At 43.6% G+C, this 12,500-nt stretch overlaps 1 protein-coding gene across 1 annotated transcript in view; it reads right to left on the bottom strand.

The window, feature by feature from the left end:
• Positions 1 to 12,500, bottom strand: part of LOC123957448 (diacylglycerol kinase theta) — a 53,931-nt gene that overhangs the window by 24,174 nt on the left and 17,257 nt on the right. Inside the window, exons 4-7 of the mRNA XM_046030256.1 lie at positions 9,367 to 9,466; positions 8,513 to 8,598; positions 5,221 to 5,346; positions 391 to 544 (exon numbers count right to left, since the gene is read on the bottom strand). Of these exons, the coding sequence (XP_045886212.1) occupies positions 391 to 544; positions 5,221 to 5,346; positions 8,513 to 8,598; positions 9,367 to 9,466 (466 nt within the window). The remainder of the gene's footprint in view (positions 1 to 390; positions 545 to 5,220; positions 5,347 to 8,512; positions 8,599 to 9,366; positions 9,467 to 12,500) is intronic.

The raw sequence follows: 12,500 nt of genomic DNA, 5'->3' as shown, positions 1-12,500 counted from the left end.
CACAGTGTACTGCATGTTAGTGTACTAACGGAAGTATCTGAATTGAGACGCTGCTTCAGTTTCACTTGTTAAATTCATGAAGAAGTGATATGTTTGAACCTCCTGCTGCTGGCAGAGTCTCACTCTGCAGTTTCTTCTTTTGTTCAACTTGTTCCCTCCTTCAAATCCGAGCTGATGAATTTAACTCTGCAGGCCGAGTGAATGGACGACAAACGTTTGTTAAAGAAGAGCTTCACAGACACAGTTTTCATCATTCACACTGTGAAAAACCTCAATTTTAGTTTCACAGCTCAGACGAGCAGAGCGAAGCTGTCAGGAAATGAGGCGAGTGTCTCTGTGTCGTTTGTGTCAGCAGCAGAGGATGTGGTTTGGAGGTGTGTGTGTTCATACCCAGGTCCTGGCTGCAGCTCTCACTGATGCGGTAACAGTGCATCTTGCTGAAGTTTCTGGAGTCGAGGCGTACGCAGGCCGGATGCAGCAGCATGGAGCGCAGACGTCCCAGAGTGCACTCTGGTGGCACGCTGAGGTAACACGCCGCATGGCTCTGCAGAGACGACAGACAGGACGATCAGTGATCAGTGGTTCAGAGATGAATCTGGGTGTTTAACGGAGCTGGAAGATGTTTTTGTCTTTTTTCCCAACTTTTTATGTTTAATTGCGAGGGTGGCCAGATCAAACAGTTTCAGGGACCTTGGGAAAACATTTGCAGGTCGGGCCCCTGTCAACTCCAAGTTCCAGTCGGTTGTGTAGTCGGCAGCTTCATTATATTTACACAAACTACCGCATGTGAGCACAAACTACAACAAGAAAGGAGTTGGAAGTCTGATTACCGTACACATCAAAGTCCATCGTGACCAGAGTAAAACTAATTTACCCGAGCATTTAAAATGTCCAGGCTTGCTGCTTGTCAGCAGCCCAACGAGACTAACAGATGACTTTGAAATGAGACTTCAAAATAATAGCAGTATTACTCATTACTTACTTATTTTCATATAATTTAGTTACGCAATTTCAGTACCAAAAAATGTAACTGTATCCGTTACTAAAATGTCTGATTAAATTGCATTTACATATGAAAATGTTCATGATCCCTCTGGAGGTAACATCTGAATATTTCCCGTAAAGCTCGGCTATATGTTATAATAATATAAATTTTGTCTCTGCATGTTTTTAATGTGCACAATGTCTTCCTTTGCCGTTTCCAGCCGGTGAAAAGTAAAGTTTGATTGGTTCTCATGGTTGAATTTGCAGCGCTGCCCGTCTGCCAGTTAAACTGCCTCTCAAGCTGTCTTTGGAAAACGCATTTAAACATTTAAAACGTTCATTAGAAATGTAGAAATGTACGGAAGCCATAAGGGGCAATTCATTCAAATATTTATTTTACTCTGTTTTCCCGTGATAACGGGATCATTATCTCGTGATCTCGAGAAACCAAACCAAAGTTGAATACAGGCGTCGGCTGGTGCGTTTCTTTGGGATCATTTCCGTTAGCTCAGTTGGTAGAGCGCGGGTTCGACTCCGAAACAACTTTTTCTTTCTTCTTTTGTGTGTTTTTTATCATCCTCTTCAACAAAGTTGTGATGAATAGATTCAGGGTTATCCAATCACAAATTTCCCGAGGGTTATTTCAAAGGTTCCGAAGTAGCCGTCAGGAAATGTGCAACGTTAAATGGATTCACCTGAATGAGAAACGCAGGAACTGCCGGGGAATGATGGGGAAATGAAAAGTCCATAGGCTGAGGGATGAGGACCAATCGCCGGGACGCGCACAGTCCAACACGCGCTTTATTGTGAACACATGAATCAGTCTCTTCATGAGACCTTTGTTAAAGGGGATTATGAAAGAATAAAATAAATAAAAGTTGGTGTTCAGTGTAGGCTATGAGTCCTGTGACCGTGACAGTCACACTGAAGTTACCACTGTGTTAAACTACTGTTTTGTTATCGCGAGATCACGAGAAAACAGAGTAAAAAAATGCTTAGGGCTTCCGTAGAAAAGTAATGAATGAAGTAAAAAAGTAATTGAATTAAAAAGTTACGGTACTTTGATAAAGTAATTGCATAGTTACACTACTATTACATTTTAAATCAGGTAACTCGTAATCGATAAACTTTAAAATTTCCAAAGTAACCTTCAAAACACTGGTATTACTTGTACTAAATTAAATAATGTATAAATAACAAAGTGAAGTAAATTCTCAGTTGCCAGGCGGCCATCTTTGCATGGCTGTGGTGCGTTTGGAATATTTACTAGTACTTTAATCTGCTACGTTCTCCTATACTGCTGTACGTTACCATTTTACTAACATGCATGTTTTAACATTTTTATACAGATCAACATGACGATTTTACTTGCTGTTCATACTGTTCACTGCTGCTCTGCGTGCACCAGAAGAAGGCTGTGTTGTTGTTTCGTGTGGCTATCTGTGCAGAAATGGTCTTTGTTGTTATTTCCTGTTGCTCTGCATGGTTTATGTTCTTGAGAATTCTTGTTTTGTTGCTGTTACTGTCTTTATGGCCTTTTAATGTGCTCGACCTGTAACTTCTTATCACTTTGAAGGTTTCTAAACATCTCGCCGATCAGCCAGCTGGTTAACTCTGTCACAGAAATGTTGATTAATGTTTGTCGTCCTGAATAAAGAAATACAGTGGTGGACGGAAACTAAGTACATTTACTAAAGCATTGTATTTAAGTACAAATTAGAGGTACTTGTACTTTACTTGAGTATTTTCTCCTCCTGCTCCGTCTCAGAGGGAGACTTGGACTTTTTACTTCACCACATTTATCTGACAGCTTCAGTTACTTTACAAAGTCAGAGTTTATAAAAGATGATGTTTAGTTATAAATTAAACACAAGTACATATATAAATACAAGTACAGCCAGTACATTAGTTCATTGGCAGAAATTTAACTGGAAATACTATTTTTCATGTAAAAACACTTCATGTGAAGATTTGCTGCTTTTCCTTTTGATTATTTTAACGTGTTTTTGATCAGTTTGAGGTTTGGACTGACAGAACAAACACTGTGAAGGAGTCTCTCTGGGACAACATTTCTCACCATTTACAGAAGGGTTACAATCAATTAATGGAGAAAATAATCAGCTGATTGATCCAGAAAGAAAAGAATCATCAGTCTGATGCAAAATAGTTCAACCTTTTTTACTTGTGAGTATTTTTTTACAGTGTGGTATCAGAACTTTTGGGTCAGAATACTTCTTCCACCTCACATCCACTCCAGAGGATCACTGCTTCACTGGTTTTTGCAAAGATGAAACAAACAAGACATTGCTGATTGGTAGATTTTGTTCCCTTTGCACAGAGCCAGGCTAGCTGTCTTTATGCTAAGCTAAGCTAACCACCTGCTGTCTGTAGCTTCATATTGAACGTACAGACATGAGAGTGGCATCAGTCAGAACATCTGACTCCCAATATAACGATAACAATATATATCATCAAACAAATTATAATAACTATGTTTATATCTCTGCAACAGGGCCGCTCTAAGACACAAGGGTGCATGTTTGGTTTCAGATGTTAGTGGGGGGTGAAGATGAGGTGAGTCGGCCGGCACTCTTCCTCTCAGGTGCTGCATAAAGCGCCTGTACAGAGCAGACTGTATTCAGCCTGAGAGGAACAGGACAGAGAACATCACCCAAACATTTTCTGCTCGTGGAATTTATTGCTCTGATGAGCTTCCGTTACCAACTGGAACCGTTTCACCTGTTTGCAAAACCAACTAAAATAAACTGAAATTACAAAGTGAAGGTCTTTAGTTTTTGTCTTTGTTCATTTATTCCACAGGGCCTAAAATCTACCTTCCAATTTCTTACCTGTGCCAGTTTTTAGGCCACGCCCCCCTCGCTTTGCATCTTGGCGGTGAAAGTCTGGAGAAAGTCCCATTCGGGATTACTCTGAAAATGACACACCCATCCACACTACTCCGTTTTAAACAAAGCACAGCAGCGTTTTAGCAGCGTACCAGAGTTGATCTCCGTCTACATTAAAACGACTGAAAACGCACATCTAGTGGGCGTTCAGGTACGCTGGGCGTGCGTTCCGTGGTTACAGAAGATTAGGCAAAAGAATATAGTAGTACATTAACCAAATTTTTATTTGCATGGACCAATAACGACTGTTACTGAATGTAAAAAAAAAAATTGTTGTTGATTGTTGATCTTTGTTGTATATTTTTATGTTGTCAGTTTATATATTTCTATGTACACAATATTCTCTTCCGTTGCGTTACTTCTGCTCAGCACAGACGCAGAATAATGCACATGTATTTATCTGCAACGTTGTTCTTCCATTCCATATTTATATATTTCTACATTTATTTAGCTGTATGTTTGTCTGCGTGTAGCACCTCATCACCACAGCAAATTCCTCGTATGTGTAAAACACTACTTGGCAATAAAGCTCCTTCTGCTACTGATTCTGAAAAGCGGTGGTGGCGGAAAACAGACTGGAAGTCGTTGCAAAGTAAACGGCGACATGCACAGTACAAGTGTAGGCTGTAAGTGTTGTTTACACGGTACAGAATATTATAATAAAAATGCCAAATCAAAAACTCTGTCAGCAGCATCGTGTTTCTGCTCTGCATGACTGATGAGACCCAATCAGAGAGCCGAGTGTGAGCGTCATCGTTTCTAAAGTCCGCCGTTTTTGTCCGTCTTCACTAAAACGCTACCCGGAAATTTAAACGTTTAAAGCGTTTTCAAACTTCTCGCTTTTAGGTCTTGGTTTTTGCCGTTTTCTTCTGGACGGGAGGAGCAAACGCAGCAAAAGGTCGTTGCTTTAAAACTAAAACGCAGTAGTGTGGATGGGCCTGAGCAGGCAGCTCACGACGTACGGTGATAAAAATCTGTGTTACGTTTCACAAGGTTGAAAAATCCCACCAATTTGAAAAGCTTGCACAAGAAGGCTATCCTAGCTTAGCTTAACGAGCTAACGGAGAACGGCGAGCCCCGCTCCCCCAAAACAGAAGCTAAACGCAGTTCAGGCAGCGTGATGGACAAAAACAGCTAAAACTGAGCATTTTCCAAAAGATAAAAACTAAACCAGCAAACCCACTTAAAAAGAAACGGAAAACTTGAAAACAAAAAGTCAAAACGCAAAATAAATTTAGACTATTAAACTATAACAACCCTGGTTGACACACAGTAAACGTGGGACTTTTGGGGGGGGGGGGGGGGGGGGGGGGGGGGGGGGGGTTCTTACCGTGATGCCGCACCACTCGCACCTCATCCCTGCCATGACGTCAGAGGAACCACAGGAACGCCGACAAACCTCACACCTCGCCGCCGATGCCAGGTTCCCCTCCCTCCAGTGGTGGTGAAACGTATCCTGCAGCGACAGAAAGTAGATCCTGGGTCAGTGAAGGAGGTTATTAGAGCACGGGCCCCTGATGTGACCAGCGTACTGATGACTGCTTCCTGTCAGCTCTCTGACTGATTTCAGTCCTCTGGTGTTAAACTGGTTTTCAGCGGGGCCCTCAGCTTCAGGCTGTTGAGTTTAATTGACGGCTGTGACCGATCAATCAGCTCGGATCGATGAACAGTGTGGGACAGCAGCAGGTGTCAGGTGATCCGTCAAGACTGAACTCTGATCAATAACACCCAATCACATCACTCACTGACACACACTCACGTTCAGTTTATAAAGTCCTGTAAAGCAGCAGATTTGGGAATCCAGATGCAATGGGCTTGACTAGATCCCTGTCATTACAATAACCCGTGACGCCAACAGAGGTCAAAGGTCATACCTGTGGGCACTGATCGAGGAGTCACTCCCCAGGTCCAGGAGTCGGGTCAAGGCCAGTTTATACTCCTACGCTGAGTCGTTGTGAGAATTTATACTTGTGCGTTGGCGTCTGCGTCGCTCTGCAGTTAGACTGCCGTAGCGCTAGATGGCGGAGGGGTTTCTACACTGAACAAAATTATAAAGGCAACACTTTAGTTTTTGCCCCCTTTCATCCTGAGCTGAACCCAAAGATCTAAAACTTTCTCTATGAACACAAAAGGCCTATTTCTCTCAAATATTGGTGCAAATCTGTCCAAATCTGTGTTAGTGAGCACTTCTCCTTTTGCCCAGATAATCCATCCACCTCACAGGTGTGATCAAGATGCTGATCAGACAGCATGGGGACTGCACAGGTGTGCCTTAGGCTGGCCACAATAAAAAGCCTTAGGCTGGCCACAATAAAAGGCCTTAGGCAGGCCACAATAAAAAGCCTTAGGCAGGCCACAATAAAAAGCCTTAGGCTGGCCACAATAAAAAGCCTTAGGCTGGCCACAATAAAAGGCCACTACAAAATGTGCAGTTTCACTGTATTTTGGGGGGTCCGGGTGGGGGTCCAGAAACAAGTCAGTATCTGGTGTGACCACCATTTGCCTCACGCAGTGCAACACATCTCCTTCACAGAGAGTTGATCAGGTTGTTGATTGTGGCCTGTGGAGTGTTGGTCCACTCCTCTTCAATGGCTGTGCGAAGTTGCCGTCAGGTCGAGACCCCGATGAGGACGACGAGCATGCAGATGAGCTTCCCTGAGACGGTTCCTGACAGTTTGTGCAGAAACTCTTTGGTTATGCACACCGATTGTTGCTGCAGCTGTCTGGGTGGCCGATCTCAGATGATCTTGGAGGTGAAGATGCTGGATGTGGAGGTCCTGGCCTGGTGTGGTTACACGTGGTCTGCGGTTGTGAGGCCGGTTGGATGTACTGCCAAATTCTCTGAAACGCCTTTGGAGACGGCTTATGGTAGAAAAAAGAACATTCAATTCACGGGCAACAGCACTGGTGGACATTCCTGTAGTCAGCATGCCTGTGGCGTCGTGCTGTGTGACGGAACTGCACATTTTGAGTGGCCTTTTATTGTGGCCATCCTAAGGCCTTTTATTGTGGCCATCCTAAGGCCCACCTGTGCAACACCCATGCTGCCTGATCAGCCTCTTTGGGAGAAATAGGCCTTCTGTGTACATAGAGAAAGTCTTAGTGTTTATAAGGTGCCTTTATAATTTTGTTCAGTGTAAATTCCGCTGTGTTGAGCTTCTTCTTCGTTGGTGCAGGGCGGCTGAAACTGAGCGGATCATGTTGGAGTTGAAGCTGACTGATGTTGAACAGTTAATTTTAGGGTGCAGAAATGAGAGAAGGCATCGGAGGAGATGGTGTGTTTACGACCCTTAAACCGGTGCAGAGGTGGAAAAAGGAGGAGGACAGGCTGGAAATGCGACGCTACCAAAGCGACCAATCACAGTTCTTGCATCTCTTCCTGAGTCGTCGCGACGCAAAGTTACATTTTCAGGTAGGTGCTCTTCAGGCTACGGCGTAGATTCAACGCAGAAGTATAAAGTGGCCTTTAGAGGGTGAGGACTCTGGGAACATGGTGGCCTCCTGTTGAAGCATCTGCTGCTGACACTCCAGGGTCTCATTAATAAAACTCTGCGTAGGAAAGACTACGAGATGCCTCCGCCGAACAGTGGTGCCTGGGAGCGAGCACCTTTTAAACGCCTATAATTGTTTGTAGATGGTCAGTGAAACTCATTAATATTAATACGTACTGTCTGCACGAGGATAAGGAGGCAAATTTAGAGAGAAACGCTACAAAAAGAAATCTAACCCAGCTGAAGCATTTTGTTTGGTGAGTAAACGCTTGTGCACCGGAGCTCAAGCCGCTTCACGACAGATGCGTGGGAAGGAGTAGTGACGGAGATGAAACATGTAATAACAGTATATGAAACTATGCACTCCTATTTGCTCGACTGAGTCATTGAAAACGGCATCAATTTGAATTTAATTTGTCCTCCTGTTCACCTCATCTGTGAGAGGAAATTAGGCTGCATGCAAGTATTATTTAATATAATTCCAGATTAAACTGTACAACATATTTGAGGCGTTCTTTTGCAAAAACAGAAATCTTAGTTTGTGTTTATTCTCCTAAATCATGTTATTGCTACTTCAGGGAAAATCAATCAAACATGTTTTTGTTTATTCAGAACGACTTTCATCTGTTTGGCAAATGAAGTTTTATTGGCCTGGAATACTCAGAGGTAAATATTTGGATTTATTTTACACTATAATATCCATTTCAAAGCGTTTCAAACTTCTGCCGTGTGAGGCGCCGTTTCTCTTCTCTCCTCTTTATGTGCGTACGCATGGATCAGAGTTTATTTTCAGGACGCACTTTCTCCCGTCAGCTCTGGTTTTTATAGATCACAACCTTTGCTTGGGAAGTGGCGTCCACACGTTTCCAGCCCTGTTTCGTACGTTCGCACCGTTTATAACTGAGACTCCTGAGCTTCACGTGACAACCTGGATCTCTTCATACACATGATGGCGGAGAAGGGATCTCATTACTCTCGCTTCACTTTCTTGCCCTTGTATTAAAAAATATTATGTTCCTTTACTTTTAAATTTAAAATGAAATGAAATTAAACATCTGAGAAGAAGAAGGAAAGTCCGTGTGGTGTTTGAACCATCAGTTCACAGTCCCAGCTCTCTGAGGTGATACCGACCTGCTCCAGAGTCCCGTCCAGGTGGCAGCTGCGACAGTCTGCACAGCTGAAGGCAGCGCAGTCAGCGTGGACGTGCAGCTCGCACACTGAAACACACACACACGTGTTGCATTAGTGACAGCCTGTAATGCTGGTCAGATCAGGAATGTGAGGTCAAAGGTCACAGGGTTCAGTCAGTTTACAACAGGAAGTTTAATGCGTCACTAGTTTTCCATTTTAGACATTTCAGCATTTTACGACAGATAAAACTTGATAATCTGTAGATTACTCTCCTGCACTTTTCTAATTTATTCTATCTTAACTGATTTTATTCCCTTTCTGTGTTTGACATGTGCTGTATCAACAACGCTGCCCTGACTAAACTACATTATTAGTTTATATTTAAATATATGTATACGTCTGTAGACAGTCTGACTCTTATCTTCACACATCTCTTCTCTGTTTCCTGTGAGTTATCTCAATGTTCATGTTTCCATTCAAATCTTGTGCAAACTTTATGCAAACTGTGATGAAGAAGACAATAAATGCAAAGTGGCAATTGACATCATGCAGCTGCTATTATTACTCTGAGACGGCCGCCACAACATGACTGACAGTAATCAAAGAAGAAGTCTACTTTAATGTGTTTTTAATGTGCAAAAAGAACAAATCTACTGATTTGAGTGTTGCTCCGTATCTATCAGTACGTGCTGTTTTAATTATGATCAATGACATGACAATATAACTGCTGAGTATTTCTTTGTCTGTTGTTTCAGGTACATTCTGGTGTCATTCGACGGGTTCGGCACACTGGAAACTGGTTTCAAATCAGGTGCTGGTTGAACTGGTTTAACTTGAGGTGGAACTGGTCTGACCTTCACAGCGCAGCGCCGTGCTTCCCTCCGTCTGCTTCCTGCAGACGCAGCAGAAACGTTTCTTCTGACCCGCCGGACCGAAGCAGTGAGCCACCGGGACCTGCGGGGGGCGGGGATGAGACAAAGGTTAACAGCGGCACGAGGCGGCGATCACCAGGGGGCAACATGCGCGTTACAACCAAGAACAGCCGCAGCCACCCGGGACCAACATCCGTTCTCCAACCGTCCCAAAACCACAACAAGGACCCCGCGCACGTGGCTTCAGAACGATGCAGCTCGGCACACAGTCAGTCTGGCGGCCCCTCAGAGGATCCCGGCCCCGAACAGGACAGGAACACGAGCCGTTACTAAAACACCCGGGGGCCGGGGGGCCAGGGGACCCTGAACTCAAGAGACCCAGCAGCTGGTTTTCACTAAAAAACATCAGAATATAAAGACGGCACGAAGGACAAACTCCAGACCCCCAATACAGAGACAACCGGCCTTTACTACTACTTATTACTTATACTTACAACACTTAACAAGTGCTCTCACATCTCTTTTAAATCTCGTTGGTTTAGACCCTGATGACCTGTATTTTCACTGTTTAGTTTCCTGTCTCTTAGCGTTACTGCTGCTGTGAGCGAGTTGGTGTCTGATAAACATTCAAACTCATGAACCTGATACTCAAACCTGGCTCACAGTTCACCGTCTCACCTGTACCTGGAACAACCCGCCCACACCAACACGGCCCTTTGTGTTCTTTATTTATTCAACGCGGCGCTGTTGTCGGTCTGAATACCCTGCAACAATCAGGTGATGACGTACGAGGAGAAATTCATTGTAAGAGAAGAGAATGGGAAGAACAGGAGAAGCACCGGTTATTCTGAAAACTAACTCTAAGCTCGTGGTCACAGATAAACAGCTCAATCACCTGCAGCTCTGTGTTAAGTGTTAAAACTGGATAGTATTTAGATGTAGCTTCCATGTGATGAACAGAAGGATGAAGAAAATCCTCCTTCAGATAAATAAACTATATAACGAACAACCTTTTCTAATCCCAGGACGCTTTGTCAGCACCCTTTGGTGTCGCCTTTTAACGCCCTGGGTTTCCTTTAGTGTCGTTTTTGTACGTGAAGTTAGCAAGAATAAATATGCAACGTCCGGTTAGCCTTTCAAAATAAAACTAGTGGTTAACGTTGTAAAAAGTACTACTTAAGCTGTGTTTCCACCAAAGGAACTAAACCCAGGAACTAGGAACCTTTCGAGGAACTCACAGCGTTTCCACCGGAGGGACCAGGGTCTAAATTTGGTTCCAGGGCGAGTAGAGGCTTTAACTGGAGAATGTCGGCTGTTTTTCCACAGCTGTTTGCAAACCAATAAATCCCGACCAGCAGTCAGAGAGCCGCACGAGTCTCGCCGACGTCGCCTGAGATCGAACGGCGGCATTAAATGTGTTGCTGGGAAACAGCAGCCGGCGTGCAGCGGTGTGTTTACAGCCAACAGCTGATGGAGTTAGGCTAAATACTGGGTCCTGAGTGGTTGTTTGAAGTTTTCATCAGTCAGGAGGTTTCTGCACAGAGCTGATTCCAGCAGGTCATAAAGCTCGTCAAACATCCCGTTCCTCCGACGTGATGCTGCAGCTGATCTGTTGGAAATGTTTTAATAACCTTCCAAACTGTCGCCACTTTATTTTTGTGTTGCTTTCTCTGTGCCGGAGTTCTTTTAGGGTTTTATCCAGTTTGTTATTAAATGTGTAACGAACTTTATCTTCATTAAACTCCCACACATAATAATTTAGAAAAAGATCATGGTTCGGGTCAAAATAAATACATTACTTAGGTGACTTAAATTGCGCAAGTGAAGGAACATCACTTGAAGGAAGCAATGTGGACTTTTTGTTTCACATGGGAAACAAACGCCGGTCTCCTGAATAAAAGTCTGTTTTTGTCTCACCCTTCCACCCCGACTACCTCCTTCCCCGGACTTTTCTGAGTATTTATTGTAGTACTTTTAGCGTTGTAACAACGGCACTAAAGGGCGTTAATCTATGATGCGAAAGGCAGCCGTGTGCGCTGGTACCAGACACTGAAGGACGTGAAAACGCGTAGCGATCTGACACTCTGGGCATGAAAACAGGCTGAACATATAAGGATCTTTTAGACCATGATGCATTGCTGCAGATTAAACTACAGGATACAAAAAGGAGTTTAAATGAGCTCAACCTCAAACATCTGCAGCAGCAAAATGCACATTAATGCAGCAGGAATATTAATCCAGAAACATCAGATATAACAGGAACATTTTACTGCAACATGAGTACTCTCACTTTCATCCTTTAAGTACACGCTGCTGATAGTACTTACATACTTTTACCTATATATGGTTCTGAATGCAGGACCTTTACTTGTAGTGCAGTATATTCACAGTGTGGTATTTAAGTACTTTTACTGGAGTATCCGCTCTGAATACTGCTGCTTAAAAAAACAAACACAGGCCTCTCTGTTACCGCCTGTTTATTGCTGGTTTATTGATCGGTGCAGCAGTTAGTCAGGCTGAGCGAACAGTGCAGTGCTGATCAATAAACATCATGTCGGGGCGTGTTTAGAGTTTCAGTGAGGCAGCAGCTGGTTTCTTACCCACCTGGACCAAAGACGGAGTCATGCAGGAGCAAACTGAGCGCAGCGTCTTCAGGCATTTCTCATGACACATGAAGTTACACACTGAGGAGGAGACAGAAGGGACAGTCAGACACCACTGAGCAAAGCGCTAACGGTGTTCAATTTCCAAGAAGTGACAGCAAACAGTCAGAGAAATCTGAAAAACGATGGATGAATTATGTTAATTATTGAGATTAAAATCCATTTTTCAACAGAGACTTGTTGACAGAAACATATACAGCTGAAGTAAACGGCTACACGCTAGAAACACACATGAACACTAATTAAAGGTTCAGGTCTTAGTGAATTACAACCGACGGCTCAGTCAACGCTCAGCGCTCCCTTTGAAAGCGCACAAGAGAAGCAAACACGCTCTGTCGGCTCGAGCGAGATAACATGTGTGATCCTGTTTGACCAAATTTCACTTCTTTTCTACTGAACCAGTCCACTAGTACTACTGCTGCTACTGCTACTGCTACTGCTACTGCTACTACT

This window comes from Micropterus dolomieu, linkage group LG19 (assembly GCF_021292245.1).
Source record: "Micropterus dolomieu isolate WLL.071019.BEF.003 ecotype Adirondacks linkage group LG19, ASM2129224v1, whole genome shotgun sequence".
Classification (NCBI taxonomy): domain Eukaryota; kingdom Metazoa; phylum Chordata; class Actinopteri; order Centrarchiformes; family Centrarchidae; genus Micropterus; species Micropterus dolomieu.
The sequence above is the reverse complement of the archived record's forward strand: the minus strand, read 5'-3'. Positions and strand labels throughout refer to the sequence as shown.